Below are 20,057 nucleotides of genomic sequence, written 5' to 3'. Positions count from 1 at the left end.
TAATAAAATACAACACATCAAGCGTAAAAAAAACGCATAAAATTGATTAGCAACTAGTGCTAAGGTATCGACGATATTCTTCATCAAATATAAATGTAGATCAAATTTGTAGTGATCAAATAAGTTTGCAAGTTATGTGATATGTTAGTATGATAACAAGGAGTCGAAGTATCTATCTTATCGTTAAATGATAATTTGCTTCTCTGTAAAGCCTAGAGATGTCATCAGGTGTATTGTATAGGAGATGCTACCATCTGGATAAGTTCAATTTCCTCATCTAGTTTGCTTAATAAATCATAACATTCATAACTGATTTCCGTTCTTCAGTATCTTAATCTTATTCCAATAATTATTTATAATTATGTAATAAAATATATGATAAAATTCTAGTTATCTTCAATGAATGTGGGATACGTACAGACACGATTTTTTAATGAACTTGAAAAATTCGATAATAATAAATAGCTAAAACTTCAAGGTAAATTTTTGGTCGTAAAATAACACAATATTTGAAGTTTGATGCCTACGTTCTATGCCGTTTAATATGCAATGTCGAAATAATTGGGTCAAACGAGTATTCCTCGAAATTTCCTCAAAGAGCAGTTTGCTTCAGGCTTAAAGCAAAATAAGATTAGGGAAGATTAGGATCTCCGGCACCTTAATACACTCCGTATAAAAGTTTTCCCCGGAATTGACACACATTTTGCATACGATTTACCGCATGCACTTTTTTTTGGGGTCAACTAATATAGATAGAAAAAAAGTGCGAAGTTTGCCGCACGAAAAACGGAGATCCATCAAGATTAATGTCGCCAATGCTTTACACGCTTTATGGCGTGTTTATTAACTTCTGCACCAGATGAAGATTTCGCAGCGATGTCGGAATATTCTTTGGACTCTCTGGAGAGCGTTGAGGATGATTTCTTGAAAAAACGTGCTTCAGTTAATAGTGATAACGTCGATAACCTGGAAACGATCAAATCCGACAACAGAACCGTCAAGAATGCGTCGTCTCAAATAATTTCCGTATTAGCAACATCATCCCAGATTAAAGGTATCAAAAACGATATAAATTCAATTTTAGCGAATCTAATTCGAAGCAAAGAGATTTAATAGCAGTCGTAACGTAATAAGGTTATATATTTAATATACCTTCGATAAAATTTTACCCTTTTGGAGAGAGCAATAATCTTGGCAGAACAAACTAGATGAAATAATTTTATTAATTATTTCGGTCTCACGTCAAATTAAAAGAAAACTGCAAATTAAAGAATAACATTAAAAAGCTCAAGATCCACAATATTCGCATTATATTCGAAAATGATGTGAGATTTGATTAAAATAAATACCACTTCAAGATTTCCCCGTAGGTAATGCTCTGGGAATAAAATCCTATATTATCAAACTGCATTGGAAACGGCTCTTGTTTCCCCTCGTTAACGTGGGATAATTGCGCGCGCGGCAGCGCACATATACGCATAAACAATAAAAAGACATCGGCAACGAGAGGCGATCCGTGTAATACGATTCGATTCGCCGTAATCCGGGAAGTCGCGGCTTTCGGCCGACGGATGGGTGGGCGGGCGGATAACGCGCGCTAATTAATTAATGATCGGCGCACAGAGCACCGTCGACGTGGCGGCGGCGGCGGTCGGGAAGTCGATCGAAAGTTCGACGGCAGCCCTGAGAGCTCGCGTGGAAGCTCGCGCGGAACCGAAGGCGATCGATCGCCTCGTTAACGACAGTACCAATTATATAATATAAAACGTAATATCTGTGGCCGATTCTCCCCGTGGTCGTCGTTTGCAGTAATGTAAAACTCTGCGAGATAATTAAAGCGACGAACAAAGTTAGAGAGAGAGAGAGAAAAGGGAGGTGAGATGAAGTAGCGCGAACGGTAACGTGAATAGCAAGGAAATCCGCTATTGATTCTAGTGGGTGAAAGAGGGGAGGGGGAAGAAGGGTGAGAGAATAAGAGAATTTTATTATGTTCCGGGCGAAAATATGCTGGGTAGAGAACGATAGAGAACGTTGACGAGAATCGACGACTCATTAGGAGAAGAGAGGACACGTTACACGCGCGCTACCGTCGCACGCGAGCTAACAGAATTCCGGTGCGATGCACGCAAACGCGGATGCTAATGAATGGAGAAATGACACGGGTACAAATTGCGTTACGTCAATAGTAAAATGTCGTCGGGGAAGGCATCTGTTTTCGCGACGATACGCGGGCTTATTTAGTTTTTACGCGAATAATACGGACCCTCCCTCGATCCTTGAGAAAGAGCGCATTCTAATCACGCATTCCGGCGACAATCTTTTAGACAATACGGCGGGGGCCAACTGCACCGTACGTGAGGACAGGTGCACCGACGGCAGGAATTCGATAATTACGAGCGGAAGAGGATTCGCCCGACGACAACAGGAATGCCGCGCGACCCGGGAAGAACCGTGGCTTTGCATAAGAAAGAGGAACGACGTCGGGGAGCGGCGTGCAGGAGAAGGCGACGCGAGAAGTCGACGTTGTCGTCGTCGTCGTTGTCGTCGTACGTCGAGAACAACGACGACGACGGCGGCGGAGATGGAGCGACGTTCCCCGGGGGCGCGAAATTCTTCGTCAAAATGCAGTCTGCGCGACAGCGGGGGCGGCATGAGAGCCGACAAAAAACTCGGCAACGTTCTCATACCGTGGACGCGGGGACCGGCCAGGACAACCTCGTACTCGGAGCTTTACCGTCGCAGATTCAGTTAGTTTCTAACGAGATCAGATCCCTCCTTCGGAACATACGCGGAACAATGCCGAAACGCGCGCGCGTTTCGCTGCCACCCCTTCCGCGCTCGCTCACTCCGTCGCATCCCGATAAAAAGGACGAGGCGAGGCGAGGCGAGGCGAGGCGAGGCGAGGCGAGGCGAGGCGATGCGATGCGATGCAATCTTCCCTCCCGAGGACGTTTACTTTCTTTCGTGATTAGAAGCGAGGTGCGTTCTCTGCGTCGCGCGCGAGAGAGATTGGGCGAAAGGGACAATGAGATTCCCAATCCGGCGGACGAATCTCGCCGGATAGCTTGACGTTGTCGTTTCCCTTTCCCTAAAACAGCGAGATTTTGAAATTACGAAAGCGAGAGGCCAGAACGAAATTCTAGGCTACGTGTTACGTACAACGCCTTCCCGTTTTTTGATCCGACGTGGGGAAAGAGGATCGCGACAAATGTACCAATTTAAGAGTCCAATTTTCATGAATACAAAAGTTAAAATTATCATTTCAAATACAGCGCAAAAAAATGGTCTGTTTCTGCTCTCTCAACTTTTAAATTGAAGTAAGCTTTTTAATTGAATTAATTTCCCGCTCAGAGGAACTATTGACATTGAATTATAAATGTGAATGTGCGGTTTCTTTTTTCTGCCTCTCTCTCTCTCTCTCTCATTTTTTACCTTTTAAAAAGAAATTTTTTTTACGTAATTCATGAGGGGAGAGGGGTCTCACGTAAATTTGTCAGAAAATTTTTCTTTGCGCATGAATCTCGACTTCTCGCTAATATACCGTCATACATCGTGTCCGACACGACAGGAGTCGAGAATATTAAATCATACGTTTGAGCTTTATTCAAACACGTTATTGTAAGGCATGGAATTTTATTTTGCGGGATGTGCCCGCCGCGAGGGTAGATTTTACCGCGGAGCGATGCAGGCTGCCACAGTTTCTACATATTACGGCGCAGTAAAGTTGCACGATGAAAAAAGTTATATTTTTGCGAAAGGGGATTAAGCGCGTCCGCTCCCTGTAAAATATCTGAAACTTTCGCCGGAAATGCTCTAGTCGCTCGCATGTTTTTTTTTCTGCGATGCGCAGGTCTGTCTCCCTAATTGTAAAGGTAAACTAATTTTACGGCCGGAAACGGATGACGAGGTCCATAATAAAAAAAAATATATATTTTTTTTTTCTGACCTCATTAGTTAAACAATAAATTTAATTATTGTGAAAAGTGCAACATTCAGAGAATAGAAAATGAAATTAATTCGTGAAACTAATTTAACTTACTTTTATTTTTAACTCTTGCTTAAATGAAATAAAATAAATTGGAGCAAAAGATATATTTTTTTAGCCGCAGGATTGAAATAATTTAATAGTCACGTATTCACGATTATTTTGCTCACTTGCTAATTCAATATATTTAATTTATTAAAGAGAGAGAATTTTCCTCACATAATAGCTAAAAAATATGATGGTATCTCGCTCCCTTGCTTCTAAAAATCCTGTCGCCCTATAGAAGGGCGACGTGCGAACTTTTCAAGCGCCATTCTCTTCAACGAAGAACCGCCGCTGCCTCAAGGAGTCGACAGCGTCATTTTTCACGTCGCTGTCTGCCACTTTTCACGTCACTTTTCCTTTCCGCGCGGAATTCGTTCCCTTGATTTTACCCGATACGTGATAGTCCACGGTTAAACTAATTAAGGCAACTGGTGCGTGCGGTCGTTTCCGCGCGATGACGAGCGACAATTGTGCCGTCACGGTCGCCAGAACTAATTTTGCGACGGAAATTAGAGTCGCCACAAGCACGTTCTCTCTCTCTCTTTTTTTCTTGTTTTCAGACAATCCGAAATACCCGCCTATCCAGTCCCCGGAGGGTTCCACCCTGTCGATTTGTGGCGACAGTCAGCTCGAAGAGCTCAGTCTGGATGAGGGTCGCTCGTCTCTTCCGGGCACCTCGAGGGACGACAGCAGTGAGCTCAGCTTCTATCGTCGCTTTGTCGAAGATCACGCTGCTCGTGTGACGAGTATTGGACGATCCTGCGAGATATTGCGCAAAGGAATATCTCCGAATGCTGACTCCCCGGGAGCGCAGCGAGAACGTAGCGTGTCGGACAGCAAGCTGAAGAAACCGATGTATCGTCCATACACTATCGAGGAGTATAGGAGTCTGTCGGTGCCGAGACCTGATCGATCTCTGGGTCCTGATAAAGATGAGGTGCAGATAAAGGTGAGTCTTCGTGACGAAGTTATAATAATATAATTTAACATTATTGTTTCTTTTCACTCTCGTTTCAATGTATGTTTCGTTGTGTGTCTCTATAGCTAGAGTTTTGACGCGTTTAGTTTGTCGGGAGATCAGTTGAGGCAAGATTCAGATGTGCGGCACGCAATTCTCATTTCCGAAAACTTATCTTTCGTCCGCGTGTTCGATCAAAGTTTCCGGGACAAGGAAAGTTCCCTCGCTTCGATAATTCACGTTTTCTATATTGCTTTCTCTCTCTTGATAATGAGTATAAAAGTATTTTATATTACTCGGGAACGTCATTAAAACTTGGCGTGCCGAGTTCGCTTGTGCTTTTATCGCGAGAATTTATCTTCGCCCCGTTTCTTTTATTCTTATCCTTTTATCTCGCTAGATGTTTATTGCTGCGTCTTCCCCGTTGGTGTCCTCGATGTGAGGTAATTACGTTACGGACTGGATCGCACCGAGAGTACGTACGTTAATGAACAACGTTCTCTTGGCCCGACGAAGTTACACAGTTACGGCGCAAGAACGTAATGCTGTGATTCGATTAATGCGGTAATTCGATTAATTCTTCAGCATCATCGATGCTCATCGTCGACCGATGCAGCTCGTCTCAGTTGCGGCCCTCTCGCAGGTCGCAAGCGAGAGAGCGGCGTCGGTAAACAATTTCAATAATAAAATGTACAGTAAAACACCCATTTCACTGGAAAGCGAAGAAAAATACGTACGGTATCGAGCCCGACGAAATAATACGGAAATATATAGAACTTCCTGGCACGAAGTGTAGAGAAGTCTCGATTCGCAAAATGGGAACTTTTACCGCGCGATTTTATTTCGCACCGCGAGCTAGCCTGGTCGTTTAAGTTGCCACGGATTCGGGAGGGCTTCCCACGCCCGGGAAAGCGAAGGCGAAGGAAACTCCGCCAAGTCGCGCTGCGAGGACCCGACGATGCAGTTAACCCTTTTCATGTTGGAAGACCCGGCGCGCTCCTCCGAGAAGTTGCGTCGGGCGACGCGCACGGCTTCGCAGTTTCAATCTAATAAGCACGCAACTCGTTTCTGGGATCGAGCGCGCTATTTCCACTCGCGTCTATTTCCTTATTTTCTCTCGGTGCGGAAACACAATATCAAATTAGGAGCTGCGTACGACAAATTGCAGCCCCGACAATCGCGCGTGACTATGAGCGTCACGACGACGACGACGACGACGTCTCCCTCGTCTGCCCTGAAGGACGCGCGCGGACGCGCAAGAAGCGAAAGCGTCGCAGTTTGTCGACGAAGCGAAAAATTCAATTCACGAAGTACTTTAATCCGCTAATTGCGATAATCGCTTCTCCGATGTAAAAGCCGAGAGTACCTTACACCCGCGTGTCTCTACGGTAGCGCGGTGGAATTGTCTGGGGTAAACTGTTGTAGAGAGTGAGAGAGGAAGAGGACGCAAAATTTTGAATTGTTCCTCGCAAGGCCTGTAAAATATTTCTCGCCCCAGTTTTCATAAATTCCTCGGGCCCCACGTGTGCCCTTTCGCCCTGTAAAATCTAATTTTTCGCCAATTTTACTAGATGTGAGGTAGAAACATCAGGTTCTGATGTTTCAAAGATGCACACGTAATTTGTCTCTCAGTGCCTTCTGAAGCTTCCTTATTCACTCAGAGCTTTCCTACATGCACTGCTCTAATATGCTTTTTATACGATCTCAAAGGAGTCGCTCTCTATAAGCCGTCAATAAGCCGCAAGTATTACGTACTACGCCAAGATATTAATATTTTGCAAAAAAGATGTCTTTTCTTTTCTGTTCCTCGACAATCGTTAACGCAAATTTTGTTAATAAGATAATATGCGATAAACAAAATGGGGAAATGCTGCTTATCTACGATATCTAAGATTTGCCAAATCCTATTCCACAGAGCGTCCTTTCGAATCGACGTTCTTCGGATCGCGCAGTCGCGGAATTCCGCGCACGAGTCCCTCTCGCTGTGCGGCAGGTGCACGACGTAGGAAAGTAGCTGTCGCCCTTATAGCCATGGGAGACGAGGGGAGAGAACGCAGTAAATTCCCGCGGTCTTTGAGCGTCTTGGCCCGGCTCGGCTCGCGGGAGCGGGCGTTCTGTAAATTTTTCAGGGCGCTTCCAACTCGCGCGCGGCCGGTGAAACGCGAGGAAAACGAGTTTACTGCGAAGACTCTTCTTATACCGCCAAGAGCAGCCGGCTTTGCGCGGCGATCGATGTGTTTGCTCGCTCGTGTGTCTGGAAGGAAGCGGAATTCTGAGCGGGCTGTCGTGCCCCCTGTCGTGCCATTTTCGCGAAAACAATTTTAGCAGATTGGAAATTAAAATTTCACGCGGCTCCGTCGCGGTGTAAGAGCCAGCCATCGCCTACCCCAAGACGTCGAGAACCCTTTCTCTTTAAGCGCGCCCCGGGATAAGCGGAAGTGCTTCGTTATTGCGTCACGAGGACTCCTCCCCGACATCGCTGCTAGCGGGCGAAAATGCCAAGTCCGCGGTAAAAAGTTTCAAGGTGTTTCGCCTACCATGGCGGACGAGAAGTAGACAAAGATGTCACACGTCATCTCCCTTCTCTAAGTGCCACAAGCTATCGAAAAACAAACTTGATGAAACTCTTTTATGCATGCATATTTGCCGGACGTCAATCACATAAATTGGCTTTTTATAAAAATCTATAGATACACACATACATACACACACAAATTTATTTCGGTTTTAATTAATTACAGGAAAAATATCTTGACACCTGAACTGTTCAAAGTGAGCTTAAATTTTTGTATTTCTTGTTATAAGATTATTATGAAGCAGCTATTTTAGGCGTTTTTTGAATGTTTAATAGAATAATAAAGATAAAATGTAAGACCTTTTAGGGGAGGTATATGATAAAAAAAATATTAAAATATAAAAAAACCAATCGATAAAAAAAATATAAAATGGTTTCGTTAAATAAAAATGTTTTTTAAATCCAAGCACGTTTTCTATAAAATCTATAAAATTTAAATAAATTAAATATTTGTATATATTATCCTTTTATTTCTTGAGTTATTTATACAATCTATTCAATTTATTATTGTTGTGTACAACATATATTTCCCCTAAAAGATCTTACATTTTATCTATATTATTCCATTAAACTTTCAAAAACACGTGACCAAAAAAACGTTTAAAATAGCTGTTGCCTGAAAAGACGCTTTCTCAAATTTCAATATTGATTAATTACTGTAATAAATTCTCCATGTGCCACGGTAATTGAATTGGTACGACACTCATCACAATATGAAAAAGTCCCAGATTCGAATCTTGGGGTGCTATTTTCGCAATGTTCTTTATAATTTTTTTAAGACGCTTATTATTTGATTACCAAATTTGAAATATTATTTCTAGCTTTAATTTACGACTGCGTTTTAAGTCATCATATATTGGTACGTAGCATGTAAAACAGAAAAATCTATTTAATGATTGATATGAAAATATTATCGAGAACATCTCTCAAGATTCGCCTCGACCGAGAAATGACGCTTCTTATATCTTGTTCTAATAATTATCTAATTTATATAAACTATTCATGTTAGGTAATAAAATCATAGATAGTAAATATTTAATAACAAGTTGAAATTATTAGACCATTGTGTTAATAATATCTAAAATGAATAATTTATATTAGTTAGAGAATTATTAGAATAAGATTAGAACAGAAGCAACAAAGAGACTTCAATTCTTCATTCAACATAAAATAGACTTTACATCAATGGAATTTAAATGCGTACTTTAATTAGAAAGCTTTTTTTTAAATCAAGGATAGGGAGTTCAATTAAATGGTCGCTGATTAAAAATTGACTTCAAATTGATCAAAGAATCCTATCAGACGGAGCGTGCTCTATGTAAGGTACAGCAAAAGGGCGGCGTCACGCCAATACGTTGTCCGCAATTAGACGCTGTAGAGAATCGCGACACGTAAAGCCGTAAAAAGCTTCAATTGCGCAATCGAACTTCACCGATACCACGTCCAAGTACAGGCGAACAAGAATTTCCGCACAGCGAACACCGTGAAGAAAGAGAAAGAGAGAAGGGATGAAAGAGGGAAAGAGAGATAGATAGATAGATAGAGAGAAAGAGCAAAAGGAAAGCAGGCGGGACTTTTATCCAGGTGTTTCTTATAAGCGCGAGCGCGCTCGTTGTACACTCGCAGGCTATTATCCGGGATTACCGGGCCCGTCCGGGTACGAGAGCAGATAAGTACAGCAATATACGGGAGCAAATTTGTTCCCGACGAAGAGCCGCCGCCACCGGCGTCACCGTCGCTTCGCCATCGTCGTCGAGGGTAGTTTAAATGAAACGCTGGTGAATAAAGCCGGACGAGGTGTCCGCAGATGACAGCGGCGGCTAAGACGTGGCATGTCCATAATTATAGCGACTCCTGAAAGCTTTGCTGTTAATATCGCACCCGGTAATTACGCGCGGCATTAATTGCCCATGGCGTTAACATCGCAGGTGTCACCGCTGAATATCCAATTGAGGAATATCGCCGAATGTTGAAATGAGTTCGTATAAATGGCTATTAATGTCAGAGTAAGCAATTATTTTAATTAGTAATTATACAACAGATTACATTATTATTATTATTATTATTATTATAAAGCTACATCTGTATAAAATTTAATTTCACTTTTGTGACCTGTTTAATACAGCTACGCTACTATGCTAGTAAATATTATTTTTCGCAACGTTATACGAAATTATAACGTAACAATATTTTATGATTATATGATAATAAAAGTATAGATTCGGCAATCAATCATTCAGCGGTCACTTACCGGCATTCTAAATGCCAGACGGGGAGAGATGCGACGCCTATTTCATAAAACACGAAAAGTTGTTCGTTCGACTTATCTATTTTTTAAGAACAGTGCCGTTCGATCCGTCGTGACTGATCCGCTCCCTCTGCCAGATGCAATTTCTTCTTGACTTTCCTTTCCTATCTATCAGTCTCTTTCGATCGTCACGTTTATCTTTTCTCCCGTTCGCCATTCGGTCCATCCCGTTCTGTATTTCTTTCCGCTATCCCACCCCGAGCCTGCTTGTCTGCCTGCTTGCCTGCCTGCCTGCCAGCCGGTTTCTCCGTCATCGACCCCGTTCGATGAGCATTTGCATAATCTACTTTGTATCGGATTCGAGTGGGTCGAGTTGGCAGCCCGCGATTTTCGGTACGACCCGCTCGATCGATCTCGTTGCGTCTGCAAAGACCCGAGTTCGAGGGCGATAGTTTGCAAGCAAGAGACGAAAAATATTCAACTACTATATTTCAACTCTAAATATCTCTAAATCTAAAATAGTTTTACGAATCGCTAATATGTATCATCGTACCAAACAATTTTTCGATGCAAATGACGAATTAATACGTTAATATTTCATTTATGTGTCACTCGAGCGAAAATAGCGGCTTTTGAAATTTTTATAATTCCTGACGAATTTCTAGAAATACTTTTGATAAAATAAGTATTTCGGTACTCGAAATATCTCAGGCGAATCTTTCCGAGTCAAGTATTAATAGATTAAATTAATATTTGATATTTATGCATTTATCTAAATACATGTAAATATGAATACGAAGAAATATTTAAATAACATATTTAGAAAGTTCATTAAAATATTAAATAGCGTAAAACTGTACTAGACACAACTCTGTTTAATATTAATGCTAAAGTCACTGCCTTTTCATTTTGTTGCGTTGTTAATTTTATGCTTTATGAAAAATGTAATAATTTTCGTATTTCTCTAATTATCCATATCTCAAGTCTACTGAGCAGTTTTTGAGTAACATTAGTAATTAAACATGTAAGATCTTCGTTAGCATAATTTACTTATCAAAATAAATTAGGATCAGTAATAGGAATGTACCGCTTACGCAAACTTTCGTAAAGTTATATAAATGCATGTGTATAATATACGTATATCAGTGTTGCACCTAACTTCGTTGTATGCCGAAAGATATTACGTTGTGTTTACTCGCACTTTTGCCGACGGATGCCTCTTCATGGCAAACAGCAATCTACAACCACATCTGTCCGCAAATTTGCGGGCGCGAGTATACTCGCGAGTGCATACAAGTGTAGACGTATGCGCTCGCGAGTCGAAGGGACTACTCTCTCCTTGTCTCGCTAAACTCTCCTGCAAAAAGTAAATAAAGCCTTTAGTCAGATGTAGCGTCGACGTGTTTAGCTTGAAAGTTTCGCCAGGCTGGTAATGTTAGTAATAGTATTCGTAGTAGTAGAGCTGTAGTAGAGGGAGTATTACTAGTAGTAGTGATAGTAGCAGTAGCTTCAGGGTTGTTTGTTGTTGCAGAGAGAATGGCTGATGCGCCGGAGATCGTACGGGGACTCGGTTAGTGCGCGCAATCGCGAGCAGATACTGCAGCGAACGAGAAGATTCAAGGTACGACGATGCGATCCGCAACGATTGGATGGATTACCGATCGCGGTTTATCTTAGGCACGAGAGGCTATATCGATAGCTTCCGATAGTTATACCATTGCTTCCTCCTACAACGTTATCCATGTCACGTTTGTATCATTGTGGCTGATCGCGTTACATGCTGTTTCTCAAAGACGATAGCAAAACCAAGATCTTTATTTTCTTCTAGATTTTTGTTTTACCTCTTTTCATTTGTCATACAAATGACATATGATAATCCGCGCAAAAATTAATTTTAAGAAAACGTTATTTTCTGTCGTAGATTTGTAAGAAATATTAAAAAAAAGAAAGAAATTTATTTGTCAATCTTCTTACAATTATTTTTATAATTATATTTATAATCACTTCACTTTTCAAACTTTAAACTGAGTATCTTGCGTTTAGTACTTTGAGATTTTGAGAAACTGCCGCTGTAGTTCGAATGATGCCTGTTTATAAGGCTAAGAGAGATGTTTCATCTTTTCTGGTAAACTTTCAAGAAAATATTATCCATTAGAAAGAAATTTTTCGAGTATACTACCAGATGTAAAACTCAACTACTTTATCCTATCAGAGAATTTTAAAAATATTACGTTTCTTGAAATAAGTCATAGTCGCATTATCAATAAATAAGTATATAATACAAATATCAATTAATATTATATAAATATTAATAATATTAATATTAATAATAATATTAATTGATATTTGCATTACATACTTAACTATTTCGTAAATTCAAAGAAGGATAAGGGTAGACCACTGGATAATTATAAATTTTCAGACAGTTATTAGTTTTTTTTATTTCATCTATTTTATCATGTTAGCTACTTCTGCGAACAAAAAAGCTTAACAAGTTCTTTCAAAAAGTTTATTCATACTCTTTTGTTTCTTTTAAACTAGCAATCTGCTTCGCCCCAAATGTTGAAACAAATCGGACAATTTCCTTTTCCCGATTGTTTCGTTGTGCAATAAAAAATAACATGTTTATAAATTATTTTATTGTATAAAATAATTCATTTTATCATATAAAAGCCAAAAATGTAAAGTTTAATCATTAATAGTAAAATTTAATAACAAAATTTATTTTTTATTATTTTTTTACCTATAAAAAAAAATTGATTTACCTTTGTCAACCCTACGATAATATCGGGAATATCAGCGGATTTTACTCAACTGAACGCATCTCGCGTTCCGCGATTTTCAAAGTGTCGGACAGATTTTCGATCGCGGTTTCGCGACGCGCGTCTGATTAGCGGAGGCATCTTATCCCATGTCCAACCGCCTGAGGAATCTGGGTATTATCGGGAAACGAAATTCCCGGAAAGTTAACCGTCCACTGTCCCGGGCGCGCATTGTACATATCTAAGAATCCGTAATTACATTTCCGCGGCCGTGCCGTCTCTTTTTCGCGAGTCGCCCGGCGACTCGCAAATCACGATCGAGTTGCCGGGCGGTTCGGCGAAGGTATAATACCGTAAAAAATAATGGGCGAGGCGAGAGCCGCGCGGCTCGTGCTTGATAAATTAGCATCGATGGCATTCGGTCCCGTTACGGTCGATATTTAATTGCCAATTAGAGGACGCAAAAGAGGCATTGCTGACGGGTGCTGGCTCGTTTTACCCGGCGCACTCGTGAAAGTCAAGCCTCGTAATGACCGGCCGCAAGATTTATAAACGAAATTAATTACGTACATACCGCCTCCGCGTTAACAATGCCGGGATCGCGTTTTCTCTTTCTCTCTCTCTCTCCCTCTTTCTTTCTCTCTTCTCTTTTATCTTGTTGCTCGTCTTTCTACGATAGCGTATCTTGTTCCACCCATCATTATCCATTCGCTTTTGCTGTCACATCAATTTCTCGTTTAATTTCGCGACAGTGTTCCGACTATTAAATATTGATAACTATTATTTTATTTATTTTCGGAGATCGGAGTTGGGTCACGATAGGTAAATGACATTATAATTTATATACCAACGGGTCAAAAATAAGTATCAATTTTGCTTTTTGTTTTACTGCTGATCAATACTAAATAGCCGCATGTTAAATTAAATACGCGTTTTGTTCGTAATTTTATAACACATTTGCTGAATTAAATATACCTCCGCTGTAGATAAAAGATATTAATACTCAATAATGTTTTATTTAAAACCACCTTTCTCTCAGTCTGCCAATCTCATCTTTATTATAGCTCGATATTTTCAATTCATACGGCAACGGCGCCGGCGCGCGGCAATTCCAGCACTCTTGTGTATGAAATTTATTATGCATCGAGCAGGGTGAGAGGGAGAGAACGGGATGGAACGTTAGAAGACGCGTTGCGATTCGCAAGATGAAAGATATCGGGAACGCTCGCGCCGCGGTGAGTCTCGTCGGGACAAAATATTCATAACGGTAGAATGAAATTCTGCCGGGTCGGGGGATCCCTCCATTCACGCTCCACTCCCGGGATACAATTCCCGAGAATAACTTAGTTTCGTATCGGCCGCGGCTAAGTCAATTGCACTTTGGCAACTTGTATTCAATTATTCCATTTCAACCGGGAATGCGCTCACGACCTGATCTCGCGAGATTACAAAGGTTCGAGCTTAACGATTATTCGCGCGGAACGCGCCGTGCCGCGCCGCGCCGCGCCTGCTACGTCTGTTTCCACTTGGTCGACCCGATTGCCGGAAGAATCTACCGTGTGTATATCGACGGAAGTACGTGGTATTACGCCGACCATTAGGTTAAGGGTCTACTTCGCTTAAACTTGGCAAATTATGAAAGTAATGGAAATTTTACGTCGCACTGATCCGGATAGACGACACAACGTTGCGTCACGTAGCGCGTTACGTTGAAATCTTCTCGAGTTTCATGTAGGGAAAAGTTGCTGAACGCTTACCGGTCTCCTAAAGCGTACCCTATTCAATATTTTTACTTTTTTTTATAAGCAACGTTTAGTGATAAACATACAAAGTAAATAAGAAATTCAGATAAAAATTCAAGGAGTTTTATTTTGATTGGTGCACGTGATATCAGCATTTTAGAAAATTAGATACATCCAATGTAAATTTTTCATTAACTTGTATAGCTGATAGTAAACGTAATTATACAATTTTATTTTGAATTGTTACAATTTCATAAAAGAAAGCTTGATGTAGAATATTTTATATTCATTATATATACATATTTACAATGATTATAAGAATTAAATCGATATTTTTTATTAACTCTATCTTTCCTAATCCGTACCATCACAAATTTTATTGTAAAAAAATGATAATGTAAGATTGATAAGAGATAACAGTAAAATCAATAATTGTTATAAATAAAAAAACATGTTAATGCAAAAATGAATTTAAGTCAGTTTTTATTTCGGTGTTCTTGCTTTTTTATTATTGTTATTTATTAAATATTGCATAATTGCGATCACTTTTTCGATAAATTATTAATAAAATAAATATCAATTATTTGTTCCTTATACTTTTAATTACATCAATTCGTAAATTTGTTATTTTTGAAGACAATACGATTTAAGAGATCACAGATACGCTTTAGGCAACCGGTTTTCTAAATCACACTTTCGCAGCATGTTACAGAAAAGCTTGTAACAAATTAATTTGTTATCACTGAAAGGTTCAACATGTAATAATATTATAAATGGCTAGAACACCGAGCTACAATTTTGAACTTCGATTTGTATTCAAAACAGCACCAAATGCAAAATGTAATAGAAAAAGCTTAAGTATGTATTTGGTGACTTTTCTATTATAAAATAATGCCAATTTTACGCTACGTCGATTCACAGACGGGCGACATAAATGCGCGAGCTGTACGAATCCGTACAATTTCCTCATGCAAATACCGAATCTTGATCAACACTGCGGAAACAATTCGCAATATTGTTTTAACATCTGGGAGCCCCCGTAACGAACGTACGCTGCAACGTTTGTTCGCGAGAATGTTCCTCGCGCTCTAATGAATCGCGCGCTAAATTAGAAACAATATTTGACGAGAATGGCGAAAAATTTAATTTAATCCGATTCCGATTGCAAACACATTTTGGATTATTCGAGATTACATTTTCAGCTTTGCGGCGAAAGCCCGTAGATTTACATATACGATTTACATACAACGTAAATATCAACAAATTACTATACAGAATGCAGTAAAAATCATAGCGCAGCCGGCGAATGCGTGTTGGTGAAAAATAATTCGACAGAGCAGCATGTGAAATTTCTGCATATGAAATTCTTTCGCAATTTTATCGTAGCTGTCTGGCACGTTACGTTACGATTTTCGCGACGTGTGTATGCACGTCATACATTTTATTATCCGTAGATATGCATATAATTGTGTATTGGATTCTCTTGCTATCTGCATATTGTTTACTATCGAGTTCCCAGTTGTTCTGACTATTAGGTTCGCATACGGAATGTAAGACGGGATCACTGTCGAGCTAACAGACGAGCAGTCCATGTAGAAGTGGCCCACGCCAAAGTACCGTTATCCGCACGTAAATTCAGTTATACGTACAAAGCTACTACTGCGAACCGCAACGACCACGAGCATAGGCAGAAATTGAGGGTATGAGAAGCGAACAGGAGAGAATAGGGCGGCTCCGCACACGCGGCTGAACCTATGCTACTGCCTCTCACAAGGAGAAGTAGCCTCGTGACTCGCATACTACGGCAGAAATTTCATTTGTAGTCTGTTTCCTGGTACACGAGTACCTGTATACACGATACGCATCTCTCATTTCGTCGACTGGTTGACATCGATACTTCGCGTGATACGGTGGGAGTAGCGAGATCTACCTATATTATAGGTCCCGTCCCAGTCAATTTTATAATTTATGCTTTGTCTTTGTTAACTTTGTAAAGCACAAGCTCTTGATTTTGATCATTAGTTTAATTTATGATCTACCTTTTTAATTTTAATTTTGGACAAACCATTATTGACTTTAATCGAAGTTCAATTTACACTTTGCATTTTTTTATTTTGATTTTGGAAAAGATCAATTTATAAAAATTTTATAGAATATTTTAGTATTACGTGCGAGTACCTGATTCAAATTTGAGCACAATTCACTTATTGGTTTAAAAGTTAATTGATTTTTTGTTTATTTTTGATTCATATGCAAAATTGCGTTTTACAGTACCTATTTGCAAATTTGAAAGAAAAATAGCATTGCCAATTAAATCAAAATTTTCACACATACTAATAAAATTCCGATAAATATTCGTGCAAAAATTTATTCATTCACTACTCGTTTAAAAGTTATTTGTTTAAAACTGCAGCAAAATATAGTAATTTTTGCTGCAAAAATCATAAATCAAAATTTTTTATTTTCTTTCTTGCAGTTTCAGGGCAAAATTTTTGGTACTTGATTGGGAAAAAGAAAGAATAAACCTAGAAAAATCTTCAGTTTTTAAATTTCGATAACTTTTAGCTTGTATTGTATATAGCCAAAATATTCTTCTTTTACTTTAATAAAAAAACATATTATATTTATCTTACTTCAAATTATAAAAAGAATAGATTGAATTATTTAAAAATATCTGTTATATTATTTATTTTCATTTTTTTTTATTACGTGATGTGTCGGTATTTTATTCCTCGCGTGGTGCCGATTCGTTACTCTTTCTGAAATAAAATATGTTTGATCTACGTCGTACCCGCTGAAAAAGACTCGCGAAGTTATCGACGGCGGCGCGGAACAAATGTAAAATCACGGACCGTGAATATCATTTGATTCTTCCGTCTTTTCTTCCTATTTACCCGATCAAAGCGACTCGCCCACTCGTCTCGCGAGCACTTATCTCCTTTGTGTTCACAGTCGAGACGCGCCATCGCTCAAAAATGTTTCTTGCCCCCTTTGAAGGATTGGGACGCCGCCGCATCAAAGGTAAATTGAGCCCTTTTACGATCTCGCCCTCTGGTACTCCGGCTGACTTTCCGCCGGAGGACGTCGCGCAATTATTCGCGTATCTCCGTAATGGAGCGGAGATCGCGAGAGCAACAGCGATTCGTCGATGGGTAACATCGCCTCGTCTCGTTTATCGCAGAACCGTAAAAGCTCGAGGATCCCTGAGACGAATAACGTGACGCAGAAGAGTCTCTTGAAACGTCCTGCCATATGCCCGAAAGAAAGGATCGCCATGGACGAAACATCACCGTCCCGAAGGAGCGAAACGCTCGAGAAAACATCGAGTTTTGGCTCGTCTGTCGTTTTACACGTCTCCCGCGAAGACGCGCATCTGGAGACGTTGCAACAGCGTCATTTGCAGGAAAAAGAATTGGCAGATCGTCTCATGCGTCAATCATTAAGCTAGTGATCGAGATTGCTTCGTATAAGAGAAACAGCGTAAAAGTCTCTACGAATATAATTTTTCGATATTTGCTCTTGTGATTTATACCACCCAGTCTATCTAACCGTCTTTTTATAACTACCGATCGATATTTTACCGCGATTTACTTTCCGTCACGTGTTCATCACGTGTTCATTCGTGACATACGCCTTGTTTACGCCTACTTTATATCTACGACTATAGCAGTCAATATGTTGATATCACGAAATATATTTTATACAAATAAAGTTGTCTCAAATATTTTCTATCTACATTTCCAATTAATTTGAATAAGCTATTTGAATAAGCATTGCAGATTAAATCTAACATTTGTGTTTCAAGAGTAAAATTTATATTATTTAATCCAAAAATCATTTATATAAATTAATTTATTATGATTATTTTTAAGCTAAGTTTTTAAAATTTCAAAAAAATAAAATTATATAATTATAATAAATAAAGAAACTCGAAATGCTGTAAAAAAATCTTGTTTTTTATTCTTTCCCTATTAACATTATTTTATTTTATTTTTATTATTTTATTTCATTCGTAGCGTAAAATTTAAAAAAGTTCAATGATACTAATTTATTTAATTTTAATTTTTCAATTACAAACTAAAAATTTGTTCTCCAAGTTTAAAACTATTTTATTGTGTGCAGATTTCATAATTTGTTTTTAGTTTTTATCTTTATCAATAAAATCAAATTACTTTTTGGAAAGAGAATTATTGTTTTGTTGCAATAGTTACGGATGGATAATTATTTGTTTAAAGCTGCATGGATTTGAGCACATTTCTCATTGCACATTGAATTTTACAGCGATTTAAATGTAATTTGTCTACTATCTCTCAATCGAAAGCGCGAAAGTAATATATGAACCAAATCAGATCGAATAATTGAGCTAATAACAAGCTATGATAAATCGACTGATATCAATGTGACGGTATATTTATTAATAATATATGTGTAAAATTGGTGTACCTAGATGTATCATGTATATATAATTCAATAATTCCATTACGCATTTTTGGATGAATTTTGTATGTTTATTAGCAGTTAACTTGATTTGCATCGTATTTAGTAATAGGATAAAACTGCCGTCGTTCTTTTCGTCATAAACGTAGCGTACGGGTACAGAATGGATTGATTCGCGCGAAGGCGCGACGCAGTTTATCGGCAAGTACAGTCGTTATTAAGGTTCCTGTTCACTCACCACTACTATCTCACCATTCAATCTCAGACCATCCAAAGCGAGAAAATAAGCAATAAAAATCCACGTAAAATATATTCAGACAGAAATATTTTTCATTAAAACAACATTTGCACTTGTCAATAAAATAAACTTATAAAATATACTGAAAACAATGTTTTCTTTTTAAAGAGAAATTAAATTTATTTCTATTAACTTGATAATTGAGTCATATCTAGCTCAGAACATAGATAACTTATTTCGTTTGGTTATGCGTTATTCTTTTTCGTGGATATATTTATTAACTAACAAAACAAAAGGAGTTACATTATCGATATATTTTATAAATTGGTTTTATCGATTATAGCGAAGTTTTGTTGAAACATACATATATTGTTTTACTATAGTATTTTGCAAGAATTTTTATTGTGTTCTCTTTTCTTTAATAGCAGTGGTTTAATTGTATCCCAATATTATACAATCGTCGAGTTTGTAGATTGATTTGCTAAAATATATTACATCGAACTTCTCGCGCGAGCAGTCGGCAAACAAACGAAATTATCAAATGTTGCATTTTACGGATATGTATTTCTAAATCTAACTTAAATATTTGTTCAGCCATGTTATAAAATAAGAAAATTGTAATTACAAAATGTACATGTTATTTATGTACATCACTCGAAATTAAAAAGTACAAGTATAGGAGTAGCCGCAGTTGCTCCTGCGTGAAATTGACTCGATTTACGAATTTTCCTCATTTTCATTTCCCAGATTCGCCTTCATTTCCGAAACGTCGCAAATGTCGAATATGTCATATACATTTGTGTGTTGCGCAAATGATAAAGTGCGACTGACAATCGTCATCTACGTTCAATAGTGCTGTTTGAATAAAAAAGAAGGTAGATGTCCCACTTGTCAGCTGTGTCTCATAAATGGTACATGTTCATTCCTTTATATATTATGATGTAATCGCGGGATGGGTATGCATTGGTGCGGATTACACGAGATTGGACACATCAGCATGGAACATCCAATCGTTTTGCGGTCGGTTTCGTCGTTCCTCCGTTTGCATAATTCGACGGTTTCATTTC

The 20,057-nt window shown here is 38.9% G+C and overlaps 1 protein-coding gene across 1 annotated transcript; it reads left to right on the top strand.

Annotated features, from left to right (window-relative positions):
• The first annotated feature begins 1,551 nt into the window (after window positions 1–1,551).
• On the top strand, window positions 1,552–18,254 carry LOC105200932. Its single transcript, XM_026130038.2, has 5 exons — window positions 1,552–2,747; window positions 4,591–4,979; window positions 11,343–11,432; window positions 17,268–17,336; window positions 17,497–18,254. The coding sequence occupies exons 1-5, from the start codon at window positions 2,120–2,122 to the stop codon at window positions 17,761–17,763; spliced, it is 1,443 nt and encodes a 480-aa protein (XP_025985823.2). The 5' UTR covers window positions 1,552–2,119; the 3' UTR covers window positions 17,764–18,254.
• Window positions 18,255–20,057: the final 1,803 nt, after the last annotated feature.

Source organism: Solenopsis invicta, chromosome 2 (assembly GCF_016802725.1).
Source record: "Solenopsis invicta isolate M01_SB chromosome 2, UNIL_Sinv_3.0, whole genome shotgun sequence".
In the NCBI taxonomy this organism is placed as follows: domain Eukaryota; kingdom Metazoa; phylum Arthropoda; class Insecta; order Hymenoptera; family Formicidae; genus Solenopsis; species Solenopsis invicta.
The sequence above is the reverse complement of the archived record's forward strand: the minus strand, read 5'-3'. Positions and strand labels throughout refer to the sequence as shown.